Source organism: Gopherus flavomarginatus, chromosome 1, assembly GCF_025201925.1.
Source record: "Gopherus flavomarginatus isolate rGopFla2 chromosome 1, rGopFla2.mat.asm, whole genome shotgun sequence".
In the NCBI taxonomy this organism is placed as follows: Eukaryota; Metazoa; Chordata; order Testudines; family Testudinidae; genus Gopherus; species Gopherus flavomarginatus.
Genome location: NC_066617.1, coordinates 238,632,091 through 238,654,493, shown reverse-complemented (window position 1 = coordinate 238,654,493; position 22,403 = coordinate 238,632,091). Strand labels below are relative to the sequence as shown.

At 39.9% G+C, this 22,403-nt stretch overlaps 1 protein-coding gene across 7 annotated transcripts in view; it reads left to right on the top strand.

The window, feature by feature from the left end:
* Window positions 1-22,403, top strand: part of STS (steroid sulfatase) — a 192,460-nt gene that overhangs the window by 151,403 nt on the left and 18,654 nt on the right. The window contains exon 13 of one of the 7 annotated variants that reach the window (XM_050963864.1): window positions 17,051-17,857. The exons of the other annotated variants lie outside the window; for them this stretch is intronic. Coding sequence (XP_050819821.1) covers window positions 17,051-17,115 — 65 coding nt within the window. The 3' untranslated portion in view covers window positions 17,116-17,857. Of the gene's footprint in view, window positions 1-17,050; window positions 17,858-22,403 lie in introns of those variants that run through there. 7 annotated transcript variants of the gene reach the window in all.

Sequence of the window (22,403 nt, the reverse complement as noted above, 5' to 3'; positions counted from 1 at the left end):
TGATTGGGAGCCAGAGACCTTGAATGCAATAAAGAGGCTGTGTGATTTCTTTTTCTTGATGACCAGTGTGGGGATCAGAAGCATTATTTGTGACTGGTTGGGGAGTTTAACTTCAGCGTTACCCACCAGTCTTGTGAGTATCTGCTCTCCCTTTTGCAGCCTGCCCTGACTTTGGCATTTCCAGTGACGGCTGTCCTAGGCACCGCCGGGTCACACCATACATCTTTGTGGGGTGGAGTTCTCGCTCCTTCTCCTGAGCCGCTAGTCAGCTTTGCTGTCCCTTGGGGAAGAAGGGTGAGTGGAGAGTCAGCTTTGGTGTCCTTTGGGGAAGAGGGGTGAGTGGAGAGAGTTGGAGCAATGGCCCCTTATCTTCCCAACCTCTTTAGTGACTAGAATAGAGCAGACCCTCTTATTCCCAGAATTCATGGACTGCAATTTTTCCTAGTACTAAGATGTGCCATACAAGGATGGCAAGAAGTCTGTTTGCATCCTCCCTCCATGCTGCATAGCAAAACAAAGCTAGGCAGAATCTGGCCATAAAGTTTGCTTGATGTCACTTCTGTATGGAAGTGTAGTAGCACCTTGACAATCATGCAGAGTATCATGCAGAGCACAAGCAGGTGGTAGCTCAACATTCTTCTTCTCTCCCTTTTGTGTCAGTTTCTCTGGAGTGTTCAGTTGTCATTGATACCACTCTTTTCCAATCCCAGCTCTTCATAAATACCTTTTCTGTGGAGACAATAGAGCAGCATCCATAAAGATCTTTGCTCAAGCCAGTAAAAGGTCCTTCATATTGCTTATCTCACTCCAACATGTTACTGTTGTATAGAAAGAGACTCTATGTACTCCTCTAGCTTGTTGTTCTAGTACGCAGCTGATGTTATCAGCATTGCTATGGGCACTCACCTGGCACAATATAGTATTTTCCTCACTTCTGATTTCTCAGTAGCTCTCTGTGGCAGTTCTCTGATATTGTAAGAAGCGCCTGATATGTTCAAAATACAGTATATTATTAATTAGTGCTCTTTAAGTGTTCCCAACATCTCTTATTGGCATTTTGACCACTAGTTTCATATGCAATTCTGAATTTTATTATTACCATTTGTGACAATCAGGTCCAGAGACCCCAAGAGGAAAAAAGGGGGTCTGAACCCCCAAAATAAGCAGCTGAATCAGCTGATTGTGTATACAATTGTTGTACTATAAGTAAAGTATCATATAAAAACAGATGATGTGCTGCTCATGAATATCATTGTGTGGTGTATGTACAGGTGGTGTGTAAAGAGTGATGCATGTGTACTGGAAAAATGTTCCTAAAATATGTTGTGGGGGCAGACTTGATAAACAAAGGAATGTTGTTTTGCCTGTGTCTCCAGTGTAAATGGAGCAAGGTGATTCCAGAGACAATAGAAGTTAGATAGAAGTGACCAGGAGAATGGGAAGTCAATAGCTGATGAGAAGAACTTTAGCTGGAAATACACTTAAAAGAATACATTTAAAAGGTTTACTGGATTATAAAAAAAAAGAAAGGGCAAATTAGTTCAAGGGTATCCTTAAAAAAGGCCTAGAAAACTATAAAATGCTATCCTATCATACTCACTTAACTTTACCCTTCTGCATTGTGGTTTGCATGTGGGCACAAACCCAAGCCTGCATAACAAAAATGAAATGTATGCAAGTATCAGAGTATTCGTTTCTTTCTTGTCTTTGTATTTTATGTACTCTTTAGAAAATATGCTTCAGCCTCGTAAACTCTGCAGTGTCCGTAATGGCTGTTCCTGCTAGGGATTGCGTTTGTCCAAAAGGAAGAGCTTCCAGCATCATTTGTCCAAGTGCAAAAGTTTTGTAAGGATTGAGCATTGAAGGTTCCAGAATGCTAGCATGCAAAATATCCTGTGTATGCACTCACATCTATGGCTAGTTTAAATTTAGTTAAGGGTTGCAAGTCTCATGTGACTGTGTATAGTGCCTGTGCACCAGAATGGAGCTGGTCAAGCTTTATTTGACAAGAACTTCCAAGAAAAGGATAACAGCCAGATCTTTTCTGTACATAGAGAGAGGCTCAGAAAACTAGTGCTAATACAAAAGAGCCCTACATGGATCTCCACTGTCTTCCCTCTAGCCAGCTGCAGCTGTGGAAGATGCTTGAATTACTGCAGATCTAGGTTTTACCAGAAGGAGGGAGACATTTAGTACTTATCTGGACAAAAGGAAAATAAAGATAAATCATTTGATTTTCTTTCTTAAATAAACTAAAAACACTGCAACAAAAGACTGAATCCTTAGTACAGTAGCCTTTTTCAGACTGATAGCCAAATGGATATTTAGGATATATATATCCTCCACACCCAGATGCTTAATTGGATTGATCTCCAAATAAGACAGAGTAGAGTCAGAGAGCCTATGAATGAGCTGCATATTTTGATGACTGATCTTCCCTTCACTGTATTTCACCAAGACAAAGTTGCTCTGCATCCTTTTACAAATCTGTTTCTGAGGTCCACCAAAACCAAGCCATTTGGCTGTGTTTTCTTCTTAAAACCCCATTGTCAACCAAGGGAAGCTAGGTTCCATACCCTATCTAGAGTATTGGTAGTCTATTGTGCTATTTTATATTGAGGTTCTTATACTGAGCCCACTACTGTGGTATCGAAGTGGCTCTTACTAGTGTGTTACATGATTTGACTAGAATCTGCCATATGTGGTTCTCTTCTTTTTTCCTGTCCTCTGCCCAGGGGGAAAATTGTGTTTGGATTCTTTTATGTTTCTTTTTAAATTATTGTTTGTTCTTATTTAGATAAGATTAAGGCATTAGGTGTTAAAGTGTTTTGTAGGTTTTGGGAGCCAATGTAAGGGGAATCAGCAAAGAATCCTGTGGCACCTTATAGACTAACAGACGTTTTGGAGCATGAGCTTTCGTGGGTGAATACCCACTTCCTCAGATGCATGCATCTGAGGAAGTGGGTATTCACCCATGAAAGCTCATGCTCCAAAACGTCTGTTAGTCTATAAGGTGCCACAGGATTCTTTGCTGCTTTTACAGATCCAGACTGACACGGCTACCCCTCTGATACTTGTAAGGGGAATGTAATTTCGATGCAGTGCCTGTCAAGGTGGATCAGATTATGCATTGAGACATGTTATGCTTTAACTGAAAATCTGACCCTCTCTTTGCTAGGGTTCTGGCAGACTCAATGGCCTGCCTCCATACTGTTTCCATCTTAGAAAGCTGCAGGGCTGCTACCAGTTCTGCTCACATGTTTACATAGCACCTTTCTCAATGTGGCATCTAGGTCTGATGCTCACTTTGGGAGGGCAGTACAGCAATCCTTGTTTAATTAGAACTCCTGAACCCACCTTCTTGGGGTTTGTAATGGTAAGTAGATTCTGACAAATGGGAATATGCAGAGATCATCTCTAAGAAGAAAGGTTGATTTGCAGTAACTGTGGTTCATTGAGAGTGTTGGCTGTCAACATATTCACGCTAACTGCTGACTATCCCTACTGCGCTCTAGGACTCTGAGGTTTAATAGAAGGAACTGAGGTGGCTGAGGGTTGGGGAACGCATGGCCCATTATAAACTTGTCTCTGAACATTCAGTACTACAAAGGGCTTTTGTAGAAGCTCTTGAATCTCAGTAATGCTGGAGGGCTCTGCCCACACATATTAATATTCTGAAGCTACACCTTTGAAAAATTCTAATTCCTAGTATTTAACCCGTCTTTTTGCCTAATTAGATGTCATTTTAAGTGTTCAGGATCCTAAATCATTAAATGTTTACACTTTAAAAGATCATAATCAATGACAATGTAGTTTCTGCTTTTGAAGACTAGGTCGTCTAAGGTTTTGTATAATGTTCTGGTCACTGTATTTGTCTGGCCTAATTTAACTTGATCAGATGCTATAGTTCTGCTGATGCTAAGAGACTGGTACTTCTGTACTATGGATTGCTCTTCTCTGTTAAAGTTACAATTTACATAAAGGAATACTGTAAAAAATGTCAAGAGCTGCTGCTCTGGAACTTTACTGGCATAAGAATTAGTGCTATTAAAAATGCATCACTATGACAACGTAATTATAAGGAGAGCATTCATCAAATAAAGAGTGTATTTCTGGTCGCATGGTACTGTTGCATGTTGCAAACTCAGAGGCCTATTCTGCTCTTATTGAGACCATCATTCCATTAATATAAATGGGAAATACACTGCACACGCTGTGCAGCAAATTCCTGTGTGCCTTGTAAACATTCTGGAATACAAAACAGCACAGTATATATTACAAAGAAATAACAATCCTAATGGGGTTTTTTGCACTACAAGTAAAAATCTGTTGATAAATGTCAAGCTGATTGCACTAGCAACAGTTCAGTTTCTCTATTACAAATCAGGGTTTTAGTAATACAAAGGAAACTGCTACTTTTAGACAAAGAAGAGGAAGGCAGGAAAACATAAGCTTCATTTTTGTGTGTAATAGAAATGTTTACTGACTTGTCTAGCATGAACGAGATCAACTTCTTATTTTTTTACTAGATAATAAGTTAAACCAGCACTTTTACGGCTTCCTTGCCCTCTCCCCCTACCCCATAGTAGGTTGCTTCCAGTACCTAAACTGTGAGTGTCAATATGAATATTTTTAAGGGCCTTGTCATGGCAAATTAAACTGAAAAGAAATGCCAATAAAATCAAAACAGTGCATCATGAAACATAAATGACTGATAGAAAGGGGAATACAATTCACTGAGATATATTAATCTGCATAGACAGAGGGGAAGAATCTACTAATCTCAGTGTTACATTGGCTCTAGTACTGAGACACAGGATAAAGGGAGAATAATACCCAAGTTATGAGTTTTAAAAATCTAAATGAAATTACTAGCAGCTCTCATTACAAGAACAACCACACATCAAAAACAATTAATTGATCCTTTTTGTGAAAAATACTGATTCCAAACCTTTAACTTAGTGATGTAATTTAGAAATGCCTTTGAGAATTCTTACCCATCAGTTCACTTGGGACACCCCCAACCTCAATGGGAGAGGCTGAGGTTGTCTGGCACAGGGGGCCCCATGCTGCTTCACACATTATGGACCATATTACTATCAAAGACCACACTATTATTGTCCATTCAAAGGCCATCTGGTTGGTCAGATGACATTGGATATTACAGGTTCAGACCAATGGTCAAGGAGCATTCTTGTCAAACCTCTTGCTAGTCAGTCTTTGCCTACTTATCCAACCTGAATTAGTCGGCTAATTTTGTTCTTTGGTAGACCAAGCTTTGTGAAGAATTTCAATTCATAGAATTATATTCATATTGTGTTAGTCAATAACATAATATTGTTGCAAAAAAAGGAACATCATTCTGGGATGTATTAGCCATAGTGTCAGCAAGACACGAGAAGCATTTCTTCCATCTCTTAGCACTGATAAGGCCTCTAATGGAGTACAGTAACGCCTCACTTAACGTTGTAGTTATATTCCTGAAAAATGTGACTTTAAGCAAACCAATACTAAGCAAATCTAATTTCCCCGTAAGATTTAATGTAAATGAGGGGGTTAGGTTCTAGGGAAATTTTTTTCACCAGACAAAAGAATATATATACACACATGCACATGCAGTATAAGTTTTAAACAGACAATTTACTACTGGTACACAGCCATGATGATTGTGAAGCTGGGTTGAAGTGGAGGAGTCAGAGGGTGGGATATTTCCCAGGGAATGCCTTACTGCTATATGATGAGCTAGCATTTGGCTGAGCCCTCCAGGGTTAACTGGTTGTTAATGTAGCCTCACTCTACAAGGCAGCAGGCATGGAGGGAGGGGAGAGCATCGCAGACAGAGACACACGCCCTGTGTGAGAGAGAGAGAGATACACATTTCCCTTTAAGTAGCTGACCCCAGTCTTAAGTACACTGCCTTGTTAATTAGATCAGCTTGCTGAGACTGCAGCTGCTACCTGGAAGCTCCCTCCATCCTGAACCCTGTCGTGTGCACCCCCTGCTCTGTGGAAGATGGGGTAAGCGGGGTGCAGGAGCAGGGGGGGACACCCTGACAGCTCCCCACTTCCCCCTCCCGCCATACAGCAAGCAGAAGTCTCTGGGAGCAGCTCCAAGGCAGAGGGTAGGAGCAGCACATGGCAGTGAGGGGAGGGACAGCTGAATGCCAGCAACTGCTAGCCTGCTGGGCAGCTCCTGCACAGGGAACTTAGGGGAGCAGGGAGCTGATAGGAGGCTGCCAGTCAACACTGATTCCAAGCCCTCACCAGCTAGCTGCAATGGGCTGCTCTTCCTGCAAGCAGTGGACAAAGCAGGCGGCTGCCAGACGATGTTAGAAGGGAGCATTGCACAACTTTAAACAAGCATGTTCTCTAATTGATCAGCAAAGTAACAACGAAACAACATTAACCGGGATGATGTTAAGTGAGAAGTTACTGTATTGTGTCCAGTTCTGGGCACAACACTTGGAGAATGTTGAGAGGAGAGCAACACAAAGGTCTAAAAACAAGGAAAGATTGAAAAAAACTGGGTTGTTTAGTTTGGAGAAGACTAAATACATCTTCAAATACATACATTCAAGTCTTCAAGTTTATAGAGAGGAGGGTGATAAATTGTTCTCCTTGTCCATGGAGGAGAGGACAAGAAGTAATGGGCTTAAATTGCAGCCAGGGAGATTTAGGTTAGACATTATGCAAAACTTCCTAACTGTAAGTTAGTTAAGCACTGGAACAAATTACCTAGGAAGGCTGTGGAATTTCTGTCACTAGAAATTTTTTAAAACAAGTTAGGGCTTATCTAGACTGGCAAATTTCTGTGCAGTAAAGCAGATTTTTGTGCTCAAACTGCAGATGTGTACACACTGCCAAGCCACTTGGTGCACAGAAACGCCTCAGCTGCAGCGCTGCAAAAAAAAATCACCTCGACGAGAGACATAAGGCTATTTGCAGAGGCTCCAGCGCTCTCTTGCCTGTGTAGACACCTGATTTCTTTCTGCGCTGTAATTGGCCTCTGGAGCTGTCCCATAATCCCTCAAGTGACCGCTCTGCTCATTGTTTTGAACTCGGCTGCCCTGGAAACATGCACCCCTCCCCTTTCAAAGCACCATTTCTGACAGCCGTTGAGTGCTGTGCTGATCTGCTGCAGGACACAAAGCAAACTATTAATGTGGAATGCTTGTGCAGTTGAACACAGAGGCAGGTGTGGGGTGTGTGTGTGTGTAAGAGAGAGAGAGAAAGAGAGAGAGAGAGAGAGAGAGCACCCAGGGAGGGAGGTGGGGGCTGATGTCGGGGTTTTCCCCTCCCACTGCATCAGGACTGGTTGCTTCCTGCCACTGTCTGAACTTACAAGACAGCATGCCGACACGCTCTCTGTCCCTCAAAACACACACTCTCTCTCCTCCCCTCCATACACACACACACTCCCTGTCACACACTCTTCCCCCCCACACACTTCAATTAGAAAGCAGCTGACGATATAGTAGGATGTCCATGAAACAATGGGATTGGAAACCTTCATCATGCAACACTGTGCCTGTCCCATGAGGCATCACACACCATTCCCAAAGCACCCTGAGCCAGTTGCACAGTGGGACAGCTATCCACAATGCACTCCTGTCTTTGCTGTTGCAAGAGCTGCTAATGTAGATGCGCTCCACCATCACAAGCAGAGTGTGGACACGCAGCAGCGGTTTAATTCCAGCATTTTAATAAAAGTGGTATAACTTGTGGTGCAGAAACTTGCCAGTGTAAACATACCCTTACTGTAAGGGATGGTCTAGATAATACTTAGTCCTACCTCTGTGCAGGAGACTAAACTAGATGACCCCTTGAGATCCCATCCAATCCTACATTTCTATGAGTTACAGAAATAAAAATGAGTAAAGAATCTACTTTAAAGAAAAAGTTCAAGATTGTAAAGATTTGACTGTCTGGTTTAACACCCCTTAAAGGGGTTTGATCTTCCAAGGGTGAATGTTCAGCAATTTCTGAAAATCAGGCCCCTTTATCATGTGTCTTGCTAAGAAAACTAAAATTGAGGCATCCAGAATGACTAGTCACTCTTAAATCCTTGGACAACGATTCATATTTGAAATAGTTTTTCTTTTGTTTTTTTTTTTAAGATGGGAGAATATCAGACTTTTTAAAATTGTTGCAACTACATTCTGCATTCTGTTGCCTGCTTTAAAATTTTGTAACCCTACGCTGCCAGAGATGGTCATACAATGCTATTCAGTATGTAGCACATTCGCTTTAAAAGCCACAGGACAAGCAGTGGAAATGAGCCAGAAGTAATCAGGTTGCTGTTCTGGAAATGAAAATATCTATTCTACTATGTTACTGGCTAAAAGGTTTGCCTTGTGAATAAAGCTGGTTGAGGAATAGAATAAAAAATGTCCGCTTAGCCCTTTTTTTGAAATTTCAGCATTTGAAAAAATTAAATGAGTTCTAGTGAATTTCTGCATCTTGGAAATATACTGCAGTAATAAAAATGAATTCCATCAATGTCACCCAGTGGGAGTCGGATCTTTAAATGTTTATATAGTAGTCAGTGCCAACAATTGTGGTCTGGAGTATCCCACTTTGTATGATATTCCATGAGAGATGTTTAGTCCTCCTAAAGGAGAGGATTCTTCCTAGTAATCGTTTATTTCAATTTTTTGCTCAGCACACACTATTTTCCTCTATGCACTTAGTATATCTTTACTCAAGGTGCAGGATTATTTCAGCTAATGACAGTGGATTTTTTTTTGTTGAGACCTGAGATTAAAAAATACGGAAGATTTTGCAGTTGACAGGTGTCAGACAGATCAACTAAAAAAAAAAAGAAATGTGTTTAGGTTTTAGTGCACTATTTTTTTTAAAGGCATGAAAAGAATTTAGGCCAAAATTTGTTCTCAGTTACCCAGGTGTAATTTAAAATCAGTGGAGATAAGAACAGCCATACTGGGTCAGACCTATGGTCCATCTAGCCCAGTATCCTGTCTTCCAACAGCACCCAATGCCAGGTGCTTCAGAGGGAATGAACAGAACAGGTAATCATCAAGTGAGCCATCCCCTGTCGCCCATTCCCAGCTTCTGGCAAATAGAGGCTAGGGACGCCATCTCTGCCAATCCTGGCTAATAGCCATTGAGTGACCTATCCTCCATGAACTTATCTAGTTCTTTTTTGAGATGTATGATTAGGGAAGAATTTTACCTCTTGCGTAAACTAGTAGAGAAATCAGACTTGTTTCTGAAGATGAAAATGTGCATAAAAGCATCACAATCTGCAATTTCCCCAGTTTCCCAAGACTGATATGAATTTGTACATTCTAACCCTTATTTTAATTAACAGGGTTGAAAATACATGGTGGCGCGGTTTAGTTTAACATGTAGCCATGTCAATTTGTAACTCAGCATTTAAATAAAATAAATAAAATTAAAGAATGCCAAACATATGTACAAAATTGTCCTGAGAGCAGTTAAGCATGTAAGTAAGTGCTGGTAGATATTGAAAACTGAGAAATGGCTATGTAATTCTGTAGAATCAATCTGAAACTCTTCTTCCTGTTATAAATGTATGTGCGGGAGGATGGCTGAGGCTAGAGTGGCAACAGCAGTTGTAGAAACAATAATTTCTGTGTGAGGAGATGTTTTCGAATTAAAGTCATTGGCAACACATCTTCCTCTATAATTCAGCTCTCCTCAAATAGTTTTGGCTTAATTTTAAAAACGTAGTACCCTCATACATTCACAGAACAAATGAACATTATTTTCTTTAAAATGAAGGGGGTGGGGGATAAATATCTATTGAGATCTTCCAAATAGGCTTTCTCATGTCCTCTTGTGGAAGAAATAATACTGATAAGAAGTTTTGTTCATTGTGCTTCTTCCTTTATGGTGAATGAATGCTATTGCAGCTTCATATGTGAAATGTCAAATGTGTTACGATACATCACATTAGACCTATAAGCTTTGCCTTAGCTTTGTTTTTGTCTTTCTCTTACTTGCTTTGCTGAAGACGTTTTCATATCAATATTGTTTACCTTTTCTTACATGAAAAATGTAATCAGAGACTATTAGTGATTAATAAGGACTCCTATTGCGTCTGAGAACCCCAGGACCTACTTACAAATACAAAAGAGAATAAAATCATCTATTTAGCTGTTTTGGTCCAGGAAGTGAACATTTCCTTTAACACAATGCACTTCAAAAGAAGTGACTATCATACAGTATAATACCTTGTCTACACCACGCAGCTTTTAGTGAAAAGGCAGTGTGGACACAGCCTTGTCACTAAAAGTTAATGTTTGTAAATGGTCTTTGTTGGTTTGTTGACACTTTTGCTGACAAAATACTTCCAGACCCATGAGCAGCATTAGCTTTGTCAGCAGGAGAGTGCTTCTGCTGACAAAGCCACATTCACACTACCACTTGTATCGGCAAAACTTTTGTATTTCATGGGGAGGCTTTTTTAAGTACCCGTGAAAGATAAAAGCTTTGTTCACAACTTCGCAGTGTAGACATATCCCAACTCTTGCCAGGTAAACTTTTTGTTTTCATACCATGAAAACAGATCTCTTTAAATTCATGCTCCTAGCACACCAACCTCATCTCTTCCTTCAGTAAAGGAAGTCAAAAGGTGGCATTGTGTGAGAGTGAGAGGGAAACAGAGCGCACAAGCACAAACCAAGGAAAAATAATCAAAGCAACAAATTTCTCCATTTCCTTTAAAAGCTTTGCTTTCTGATTAGAACAAGAGTAGTAAAACTGATTTAAGAACCAGTCAAAGAGCATGGTGGATGTCCCTTGACATTGACATTCTATTCTTAGACTCTCCTTCTCAGACAAAAATTGCAGCCATAACTGATCAGTCTCTTGAATTCAAGACATCCTTACCTAAATTTATAATGTTCTTAGTGAATAGAAAAAAGTTGACAGGTTTGAATGATTATATAAAAACAAAGACATTTTAAAGAGGTAATTTAGTAGCATTTAGACGTCAACGTGAATGTGTTGCTGTCAGGAACAGTACCATATATTTGTGGTAGTAAAACAATCTTGAGGATTTTGACCTATAGAATTTACATCCATGCCTTGGACAGAAAAAGGATATAAACTAGGGTAGCTTTCTGTTTTTAAAGAGACCATCCATTTGGAAGGTTGGCAGCAGACACAGTGAAAGTAAATAATAATCAATATAAAAGAGTAGACAAAAATTATGTTCCAACCTTCAAAAGTGGATGTCTGTTCACAAAATCACTTTAAAAAAAAAGGAAGGGGGCTCTTTAAAGATCTCCAGAGCAGTGCACTTCCAAAGATAGCTTCAGTTCAGTGCTAGATTTGAGCCTGCAGCATCCTATATATTCAGAACATTGCACTGATTCATTCTAATTTTAAAATTGGATTCAAATGACATATGCTGTCTTAGGCAATGTGCTTCCAAGAAAGAAGTTACTTCATATGATCCTGCCTAGTATATAAAGTGTGCCAGATTACTGGGTTCCTCTCTCTCACACAAAGTGCTTGTTTCTCAGGAAAAAAAATCACTGAAAACATGATTGCCTGGAGTTAGCTAATGTATCATTACCTCATTAAGAACACTGTCCTGGAGGAGAGAGTGCCATAAAAGCATCAGAATGAAAGAACTGTGTGGAAAATAAGGTTTCTAATCAGTGTTATGGACTCAGATTCAGAATGACCGGATAAGTTGCAGACCAGGATACTCTGCTTTCACTTACTGGCCACAAGAGACATGCACATATCTAGTGCAAGAAAATAACCACTCTTTTACTTCTGCCCACAGCAGGCAGATAGTGTTCCTTGGCCTCCCCTTCTTTTCCTAGTACAGGCATTTATTTTTCTTCCTCTGCTTCTACCAGTGCAGGCAGGCACTCTTCCCACCCCCTCTTACATCTTGGTCTAGGTGCTGTATGAGGCCCTCACAACATAATTTATTACATTTTCCTCCTATATCTTGGTTAATTATGTAAGACTTCAATACTTTAAAAACTTTTTAAAAGCTTCTATTTGTTCTAAGTCCTTTGACTATTTCTCCTTATTGAAAAAGTATGAAAATCTGCCTGCAAACAGAAAAGTGGGGCTAAATTTAGCAAACAAATTGTTTGCTGAAGACATTTCTTTCAGCTCTTAACTGGAAATACAAAGTCCATGAGATCAGATGAAGCAACAGATTGTGACTTTTTACAAATGTATTCTTTATTCAAAACTTTCAATTAAAAAAAAAATTCTTGGACTGCAGATCAGTCCTGAGTTTGTTCCTTGATTCTATGAGTAGAACTTAGATTTGGGGTTCCAGGGCAAATACATGTTTATTCTCCAGGACTACATTGCTGTTTCTTTTACACCACCAGAATGGCATTCAGGGTCTAGGATACACTGGCAGTGTTGCAGAGGAAAGCTGCACCAAGCTGCACCCTAAAGGCTCATAAACGAAAAGACAAATTGAAGGAGTCAATATTTATGATTAAAAAAAAAATCTCAGGAATTTTAAGCTAGTCTCATGACTTTTTTGAGTCTTGACTCATGATTTTTGAAACCTAGGGGTTGGAAACACTGCAGTGGAGGGAGTCCAAAGCCTTTTACTCTGAGTCAATGTTAATCCTCCAAACACACACGAGAATATTTCTGCCCTCTCTTCATTTTGTGAGCAGAGATGTTTCTGCTGTTACACACACTTGGTACAATCTGAAGTCATTGAGGTAGAATTCCTGTTGACTCCAGTGGCAACTTTGCCTGTATGTTCAGAATAATTTTGTTATCTAGAATCTCCTCATCGTTTTCATCTCCACTGGCCAGTCCAGTGTATTGAGACTTCCCCAGACATTTCACTTCCTTATATAATTGTCATTCTTATGAGAGTTGAGATGATTCTTGGACATTTCCTTTTATTCCTTTCTTTATCCTCTTAGCTCGTGAGCCAGGGAAAAATTACTTAGGTGGTACCTATTCATAGATGTACCTGAGTGTGTCAATTAATCATTTGCTAAAGCTGCTGAAACCCTATGATATACAAACACAAGGTAAAAACATACAGCAAGAAAAATAGAAAATAAAAGTTAGATGTAATCATTTCATATACAAGAGTATTTTGAGCCTATATCTGCAAAATTAAATGAGATGGAAATTCCAGGAAAATAATTGTATGCAAAGAATTCTAAATAAATGCAGAAATCATGGCACATTTCTCCTGAGAAAATGTCTTGCTGCTGCTAGCTTGTTAAATGGATTCATTGTCTGTCTCTGATCTATCATTCATGTTTATATTGCCCATCTAAATTCCCTCTGCAGTTTCTTTTGTGTAAGGTTCTTCATTTCTAGCATGCAGAGTCACACCTTAAAATACATATGAATTAATATTTTGAGGCCACATTTGTGACGGTGCCCCCCATAAGGCTTTATGGAAATATGCTTATGAATGTATATATATGACATAACTAAAATATATTTTATGCTATATATGCTGTGTGACATATCTCTGTAAAGGTTATGATCTACTGAATCTATTAATCCTATTTATATGCATGTATCATTTTTGTATTCGAAGTTATGAGTATTGGCTGTGTACTAGCTTGATTTTTAAGTAGCCCCTGTAAAGCATTTGATCAGCTTCTTGAGAAAGGAATGTGCAAATTAAGTGCCCAGTCAAGAAGCACTTAAGGACCAATGGATCTTGGAAGGCTCCAATCCACATAAGAAGTCTACATGAGGACGTTCAAGGTGGCAGGTAAACAATGGATGCTGCCTGTAAAAACTGAGTCATGCATGGACATGTGATTTGCCCATGTGACTCACAAACTCCATCTTGGAGCTGGACTTTGCATAGGAGAGAGGAGGGGGTCTCCACCCACAAGAGAAAGCCTATTTAAGCCCTTGGGAGACTCCTCCATTTTGTCTTCAGCTGGCTAAAGAGATAGCCTCTCCACCCCCAAGGATACCTGAAAGAAACTGGAACAAGGGACAGTAACTACAGGGAGTGTGAGTGATTGCTGGACCCAGACTAGCAGGAGACTAATCTGTAAAAGGAAGCTTACTGGAATTCCTCTGAGGATGAGGTTTTTATCTGTGTTCAGTTTTCTTACTGTATTAGATTCAGACTTGCATGTTTTATTTTATTTTACTTGGTAATTCACTTTGTTCTGTCTGCTATTACTTGGAACCACTTAAATCCTACTTTCTGTATTTAATAACATCACTTTTTACTTATTAATTAACCCAGAATATGTATTAATACAAACAGCTGTGCATACCTCTCTATCAGGGTTATAGAGGGCAAACAATTTATGAGTTTACCCTGTATAAGCTTTATACCGGATAATACGGATTTATGTGGGGTTTGGACCCGATTGGGAGTTGAGAAGTGTGCCTGTCTTTAACACTCAGATGCCCAAGTTGCTTTCAGTTAAGTGTGCAGCTTTGGGGCACCTGGTTCAGACCCTGGGTCTGTGTTGGAGCAGATGGGTGTGTCTCGTTCAGCAAGACAGGGTGCTGGAGTCCCAAGCTAGCAGGGAAAGCAGGGACAGAAGTAGTCTTGGCACATCAGCTGGCAGTTCCCAAGGGGGTTTGCACTACCTTAAAATTCCAGAATCCTTTAATCCAGTAGGCCCTCACAAAGCAATACCTGTTACTCTAGAGCTGGACGCAGGCCCTGAAAACAACTTTCTTCCGTTTCTTGCCTCACCTCTCTCAAACCACACCTATCTGTTACCCAGCTAAACAGGGAAAGGAAACTCACTGAAGTCACATCGTGCAGGTTTTAAACAGTTGATGATGTTCACCCTAGATATTGCTGCATTTTCAATGGTGGAATAAGTGATCTTTGTCTATAGTACGTAGATGTTAGATATTTATAAAGTATTTCAAGGCCCTTAAGGATGAAAGGCACTGTGTAAAACTATTATGTATTATTTACTACTTTTGTGTATATCATGTACCTGCCTAGCTAGTTAAACTGAATGTCATACAGTTTAAGCTCCTCCAATTTTTAGTCTGGGGACATTGTACAGTATGAGACAACACATTTTGTCCATTTTCTTTTTCTCAAAACTAAATAATTTTCATTCCAAAGTCTCAGATGCACGTTTAGAGTTATGAGCTTCAATTACAGAGACTCATGCTGGCAGTTCTGTAATAAAATGTCTAGTAATGTGCTTGTGTTGTTTATAGCTGGCAGTGATTCAGGGCCTGTATTTTGGACTGGATTCTGAAAATGCTGCGTGTGAGCAATTCCCACTGAAGTTGCTTACATACAGCTGCTGTTGCAGCCTAAGGCTCTGGATGCATATACCTTTAAGAAGCAGAAGCTACTGTAGTCAGTGTGTTTGAGTCAGTCGTTCAATGGAAAGTATAGAGATATAGGGAGGCAACGCAAAGTTAAAAAAAAGACTACAGTTTGTTCAAAGATCAAAGTTAGCTTCATTAGTAAGGGCCAGTTTTACTTATAAGAATGCAAGTATCCAGCACACGAAAATGATTCAGGTTTGAACCAAGCACCCTGACAGTGATGTTTTGCAGTAACTACTTTGAATTTGCTGCAAAGCCTGGAAAAAAAAATCTTTGAAAGAATTCTGATGTGTCTAACAAGTCCAAAGCTAGAAGCAACCAAGTGAAGGAATGTAGAAAATGCAGTAAGTAGCAGCTGTGTTCTGCTGAAAATTAGTGTCTGTGTAAAATTGGACTTGATAATTTCTGTAAAACTAAGTAAGCACAGAAAGCATACCAAAAAATCCTCTTTTTGGAATTTTGTTTTATTGAACAGTTTTAATCTGTTGAAAAGCATTTTGAGACTTTATACAGAGTTATGTTGGTCTGAAAAACCATACCTCTTTTCCTTTAGTTTGCCTAGATGCCGGTAATCTACCACACACTTCAACGGCAGAAAATACCTCATAAAATCATAAACTATCAGGGTTGGCAGGGACCTCAGGTGGTCATCTAGTCCAACCCCCTGCTCAAAGCAGGACCAATCCCCAATCTCATAAGATATGAAAATGTGCTGGTTGTACTAAATGTAATAACAGCTAAGCAAAAATAGCATTGCGTTGGCATTTTGTAGGTCCACCTGTCCAAAGACTTTGCATTCTGTAAATTGTGTTGAGATACTTATTTTAGTGCAAAAATAAATACACAAAAAGAATGTCACAAATTTGGGACAGATCAACATAAATTTGAGCAGTTAACGAATGAAATTGCAACTAAAATGATAAAATTAGCTTACCCGGGTAACTTTTCTGATACAGAGTATCGGGGGTAGCCGTGTTAGTCTATCCACAAAAAACAACAAGGAGTGCGGTGGCACTTTAACGACTAACAGGTTTATTTGGGCATAAGCTTTCATGAGTAAGAGGTATCTGAAGAAGTGAGGGTTTTTACCCATGAAAGCTTATACCCAAATAAATCTTCTAGTCTTTAAGATGCCGCCACACTCGTTGTTTTTCTGATACCGGGAATTGAAACAAAATACATGTTGTTTGTATTTTTGCCTCACTCACCAGAAAAAAGCTGACCCTAACTGAATGGCTAGAATGTGCCAGAAGTTATAGAAATCTCAGAGCTGTTTGGCAGAGAAAGAGAGCAAGAGACAAGTAAATCTCAAAATCGGAAAAAATACTTAGCAAAGAAATAAAAATTATTTTTAAAATTGATGCAATAATCTGAAAGCCTGTTTTAAAGTCTATTGAAATCCATGGAAAGTCTCTAGACATAGAGGTAATTTCCTTCATAAAGGCCAATGTATGGGTATATAGCAAATATGCCAGGAGGTGGGCAAAGTGAATCATTTCCCCACAATGCGCTAACATTTTTAAGTATCACTGTCTTTGCCTGCCAACGTTGCTGAATGATGTTAAAAAACATGTTTGTTAATGTGTGCTAGCTAACTCATTCTAAAATACAACCTATTTTCTTAGTCTAGACACGTCCCACAGAGGGCCACGCCCAAAGTCTATACACACTTTCTTTACCTTTAATTACATGGAATTTGCATTTTACTCAAGTAAGAGAATGACTATAGGAGTAATAATTACTTTTATTATTTATTATTTGTATTATGCCAGTGCCTAGGAGCCCTAGTCATGGACCAAGACTCCACTGCACAAGGTGCTATATAAATACAGAATAAAAGGATGGTCCCTATCTCAGAGAGCTTCCATCTAAGTACAAGACAAGAGACAGCAGATGAATACACTAAGCCAGATGGAAGAGCACCAAGAAACAATAAAACAATATTGGGCAACATGATAGACAGTGGTCTCAGAATGCTAGCAGGCTGTAAGCTGTAACTTTGATCTGCAGTTCAGATACTGGGCAAAACTTGCTCTCCAATATGCATGTGTAATTCCTATTAACTTCACTGAGAATGGCACGTGTATCTGGGGGCAGAATTTGACCCGCTGCTATTAACTTTAGCTTTCAAAAGAATCATTGTCAATGTTTGAATGACTGGGAGCAGAGGAAAACAATGGGAGTTTCTGAGAGCTAAACAATTCTGAAAATCCAGTCCTGCATTGCTTCACTGCTGCCTCCAGCACCAGGTCTGGTATGGTGGACACAACTCACCTGATGTGCCACTTGATGTTTCAGGTACAGCATGACATTCCACTGGGATTTCAGAACATCGGGATAGTACTGCCACAACACAGTGGCTGGACTAGAATATTATTTCCTTGCTCAAATGGATCCAGTATTCTTTCCAAGCAAGATTTGGATAAAAAAGACTGTTTAATTTGATGCTTGGCCTTGGTATTTGACATGTTTTCCAGCTCAAATAGTGCTTAGGTATTATAAAATGACTTCATTCTTTGAAGTCTTGAAACATTTCAGGAGACTAAAAAAAATATAATTTGGCAAATATTTTAATCTGTGCAAATATGTTTATTTATAGTGATGACGTATTAGGTTTTGGCAAACAACTGAATAGGGCAAAGCTCTAAGATATATATTTGAATATTTAGATGTTAGTAACCTGAATTTATAAAAAGGCTAAGTGTCACTGCCACAAGGAATCTATAGTGTATTTTTTTAAATATACATTTTTCGAAAGCATTTAACCTAAGTCAAAGACGGTAACAGCTATGAAAAATCAGGTGTATTGGAAGATGGGGGAAGGGCATGCAAAAATCAACTTCTTAGCTTGACTCCTAAATGTGCCCCTTAACTCTTTTTTCAAGTTTAAGCTCTCCAGTAATGAAACCAGAATATAGAATGTGAATGATTAGACTATTGTAAGAGGTTATCTGGTGCTCTCAATGGGTTTCTATTGCTATCGTATCAACTGTTGATCTTGAATTGCAAATGAATTAACAGAATATTGAAACAGGTGACACCCCCCCTTCACTCTTAAAATCCCTGCATCTTCTCGTAGCCAAAATAAAGCTATCTGTCATAGGTCTGGTTTGCTAAACAAAAGGCACCCCTAGAATTATACCTCATAAAACTCCAGCTTAAGCCTTCTCCTCAGGCTTTAGCTATTTCTATAGTTACTTTATCCCAGCCTAATGTCTGGTCTACACCTAAAACTTAGGGTGTCCAAGCTACGTCCCTGGGGAGTGAAAAAATCACACCTCTGAGAGATGTATTTAAGCTGACCTAAGCCCCACTTTTGGCACCACTTCTATGATGGAGTTCTCTCTCAAAGGGTTGGGTTTACTACAGCAGCAACAACAACAACAAAAATTCTCTCACTGCAGCAATGTCTACACAACAGTGGGAAAGCTGCATTGTGGCAGTTGTGCCACAGTAATACTTGTAATTTAGACATAGCCTAAGATATCTTTCCCTGCTTGCCTGAATTTTGGGGTCCTATTATGTCCCTGAGATCTCTTCTGTCCTCATATATTCCTGTTTCCTTATAGCTCAGAGGGATGATGAACCAACTGTACCAGTGAATCAGCAATATCCGCTTAACATTTTCCAGCAGGATCAACACTTGCTAACAGGGTGCTCTTTTCAGGCAAACTCTGCCAGCTTGAGACTAAGATGTAAACCCAGTGGGTTTAGAAATCATAATAGCCCAATGTCATTCTAATGAAAAAGTAAGTATCAGAAGTTTAAGGGAAAATATTCTCAACAGATTAGTAGATAATTTGGAGGGATGGGAGGAAAGTGTTATGTGATAGGGCTAGCTGACGCTATTTGTGTGTGGGAAAGTCCTTTAGTGGGAAAATAGTTATTGAAAAATGAGATGAATTGAAATACTGTACGGATGCATTTTGAGATTTTTCTCAAGGCTTGCTCTTAAATTTTGAGCTCTGGCAAGGCATCCAAAATAAATAAATAACATCTTGAAAAGGAAGCCTGAGCACTGAGTAGCATGGGAAGATGGGCTTTAGATGAATATTTCTTTTTGGTTGTTGTTACCCTTTCTCTTGTCACAGATCATCAAGCTCTGGAGACTATTTTTGGCAAAGCAACCTGCTACGATTGAAAGATGGGGATTGTGCTTGCAAAGTGACAATTTAAAAATTGAACATAAGCCTGATTTAAATAAATAAAACAACCCGAACCCAGCTGTCTGTATTTCAGGACATCCGTTGAGTGCTATCATCACTGATAACTACAGTAGAGAGATGTATATAAAATTCATATAGTATCATGCAGTGCCAAAGGCACTTTCAGTACTTTGGAGAAGGTACAACATGCAACTCTAAATGACTTCCATCTTCAAGCTGTTATTTATTTTATTTATTTGTATTTCTTATTTAAATAATTGATTAAGTCCCTGATCCTGCAATCTGACCAGAGTATAGAGTTGATCAGAAAAATCAAAACTGTTTCATTGGAAAATGCCAGCTCATTGAGCCTGAAATTTCTTGCAAAAACAAGTTCAGTATGACAAACTTCCACTGAGACCTTGACTATACTGGCGCTTTACAGCACTGCAACTTTCTCGCTCAGGGGTGTGAAAAAATCACCCCCCTGAGTGCAGCAAGTTACAGCGCTGTAAAGCGCCAGTGTAAACAGTGCCTCAGCCCTGGGAGTGCGGCTCCCAGTGCTGCAAACTAATCCTCATGAGGAGGTGGAGTACCTGCAGCGCTGAGAGAGCTCTCTCCCAGCGCTGGAGCCGCAACCACACTCGCACTTCAAAGCGCTGCCGCTTTGAATGCAGCCAAGCCCTAAAGGCAAGGTCTTGGCAGAACCCTGCTGCTGGGCAGACTACCTGGGTGCTGAGGGTCCACAACTCTGCGGCAGCCCCACCATTTGCTCCCCAGGAAAAAAATCTGGTTTCAGAAACACCATGAGTTGATTTGTTTCAGAAACAACTTTTTTTTTTTTACGTTCTAGCTCATGAGAAACTTCTGAAAACTTGGTTTTGTTCTGAGTTGCAATGAAACCAAACTTCAAAATACTGAACATTTCTCACAAAATGTAAATCCTGAGTTTTGGCCTGCTCTATCTATGTGAGCAAACTTCACTAACACACAGCCCCGTCACATCAGGCTGAAGGCAAGCAGGCTGATATTTGTCAGCACATCCGGACTACAGTATCAAATACTCATTTAATAATCTCCACAATAAGTAGGATTTGAACACTAAAAGGTTATTTGATGTTTGAGAGGAAGGAATGTCCACTGGTGAGGACACTAGCTTCCAACTTGGGAGACCCAGGTTCATGTCTCTCCTGTGCCACAGACTCCCAGTGTGACTTAAGGCAAGTCACTTAGGGCATGATCCAGAATGATTTGGAGGTAAGGAACCTCTTTCATATGAAGAGAGATTAAAAAAGACTGGGGCTGTTCACTTTAGAAAAGAGATGACGGAGGTATGATATGATAGAGGTCTATAATATCATGAGTGGTGAGGAGAAAGTGAATAAGGAAGTGTTATTTCCCCCTTCATATAGCAAAAGATTCAAAGATCACCCCATGAAATTATAGGTAGTAGGTTTAAAACAAACATAAGGAAATACTTCTTCCCACAATGACGGTCAACCTGTGGAACTCATTGTCACAGGATGTTGTGAAGGCCAAAAGTATAACTGGGTTCATAAAAGAATTAGATAAGTTCATGGGGGATAGGTCTATCAATGGCTATTAGCCAAGATGGTCAGGGGCATAACCCCATGCTCCAGGTGTCCCTAAATCTCTGACTGTCAGACGCTGGCACTGGGTAACAGGAGCTGAATCAATTGATAATTACATATATCCATCTGAATCATCTGGTTCTGGCCACTGTCAGAAGACAGGATAGTGCACTAGATGGACCATTGGTCTGACCCAGCATACTCATTTTTATGTTCAGTGGTTTGAGTGTTGGCCTGCTAAACCCAGGGTTGTGAGTTCAATCCTTGAGGGGGCTGTTTAGGGAACTGGAGTAAAAATCTGTCTGGAGATCAGTCCTGCTTTGAGCAGGGGGGTGGACTAGATGATCTCCCAAGGTCCCTTCCAAACCTGATATTCTATGAAATCTCTTCACCTGCACCTGAAACAGGGGACTCCCACATGCTGTATGAGCACCCTATCCACTAGGCTAAAAGTTGCCCTATTGCAGCTGTTCTGTTTCAGGCCCTACATGCTTATTTTCCTTCAGTTCTTGCATCATTAACAGAACTAGGTGACTCCTTGCAATGTAGACCTAGATGCCTATTTTCATGAGAAGGGAGGCATCCCCCACCATTAGCATCTGCCAGTGGCTAGCTTAGGCAGCTCTCCCACCTAGTGCACTGGCTTTTGTGGATTGCATACTACAGCACCTATAACATTCATTGTTTAGGGAGCCTCAGCACCTAACTCAGGCTTTGTGGATCTCAATGGTGTTCCTGTGATTTTCTAGGTACCTAAAAGTTTTGTTCTGTGGTGCTCAGTGTTGCAACTCCTATGTCCCTTCATGGATCTGGACCTTTGTGTGTTTGAGAAAAATTTGTAAAGATATTTTGGGGCCTAATTCCCACTGAAATCAATTAAAACCCTCTTAAAATCTGGAGCTTTGTGCCTCAGTTCCTCATCTGTAAAATAGGGGCAAATAACACTTCCCTACCTCAACAAAGTGTTGTTAGGATAAATACATTAAAGACTTTGAGGTGCTCAGATAGGACACTAATGGGGTCATACAAGTGGATAGATTATTGGTCACAGCCTAGTGAATCAGCTGAAGACTCTGAGGGCATTGAGCAAACATACCAAAGTTGCGTATAAACAATAAGAACCTCCAAAATGAGTTTTATTTCAGTACCCAGGAAGATATAGAGCAATACAGCATTATTAACATACTTCTGATTTCAAATACACTATTATGAATACAACTGTCAGAAATGGGGAATATTAGTAGAGATGATTAATTGCTGCACTGCAGGCTGGGGCTTACTGAGGAGTCAGGTGCACATTTGGGCCCCAGTTCAACAAGGTACTTAAATATGAGGGTAACTTAAAGCTTGGGGGTAGTACTTGACTGCTTAAAGTGATGTGCATAAGT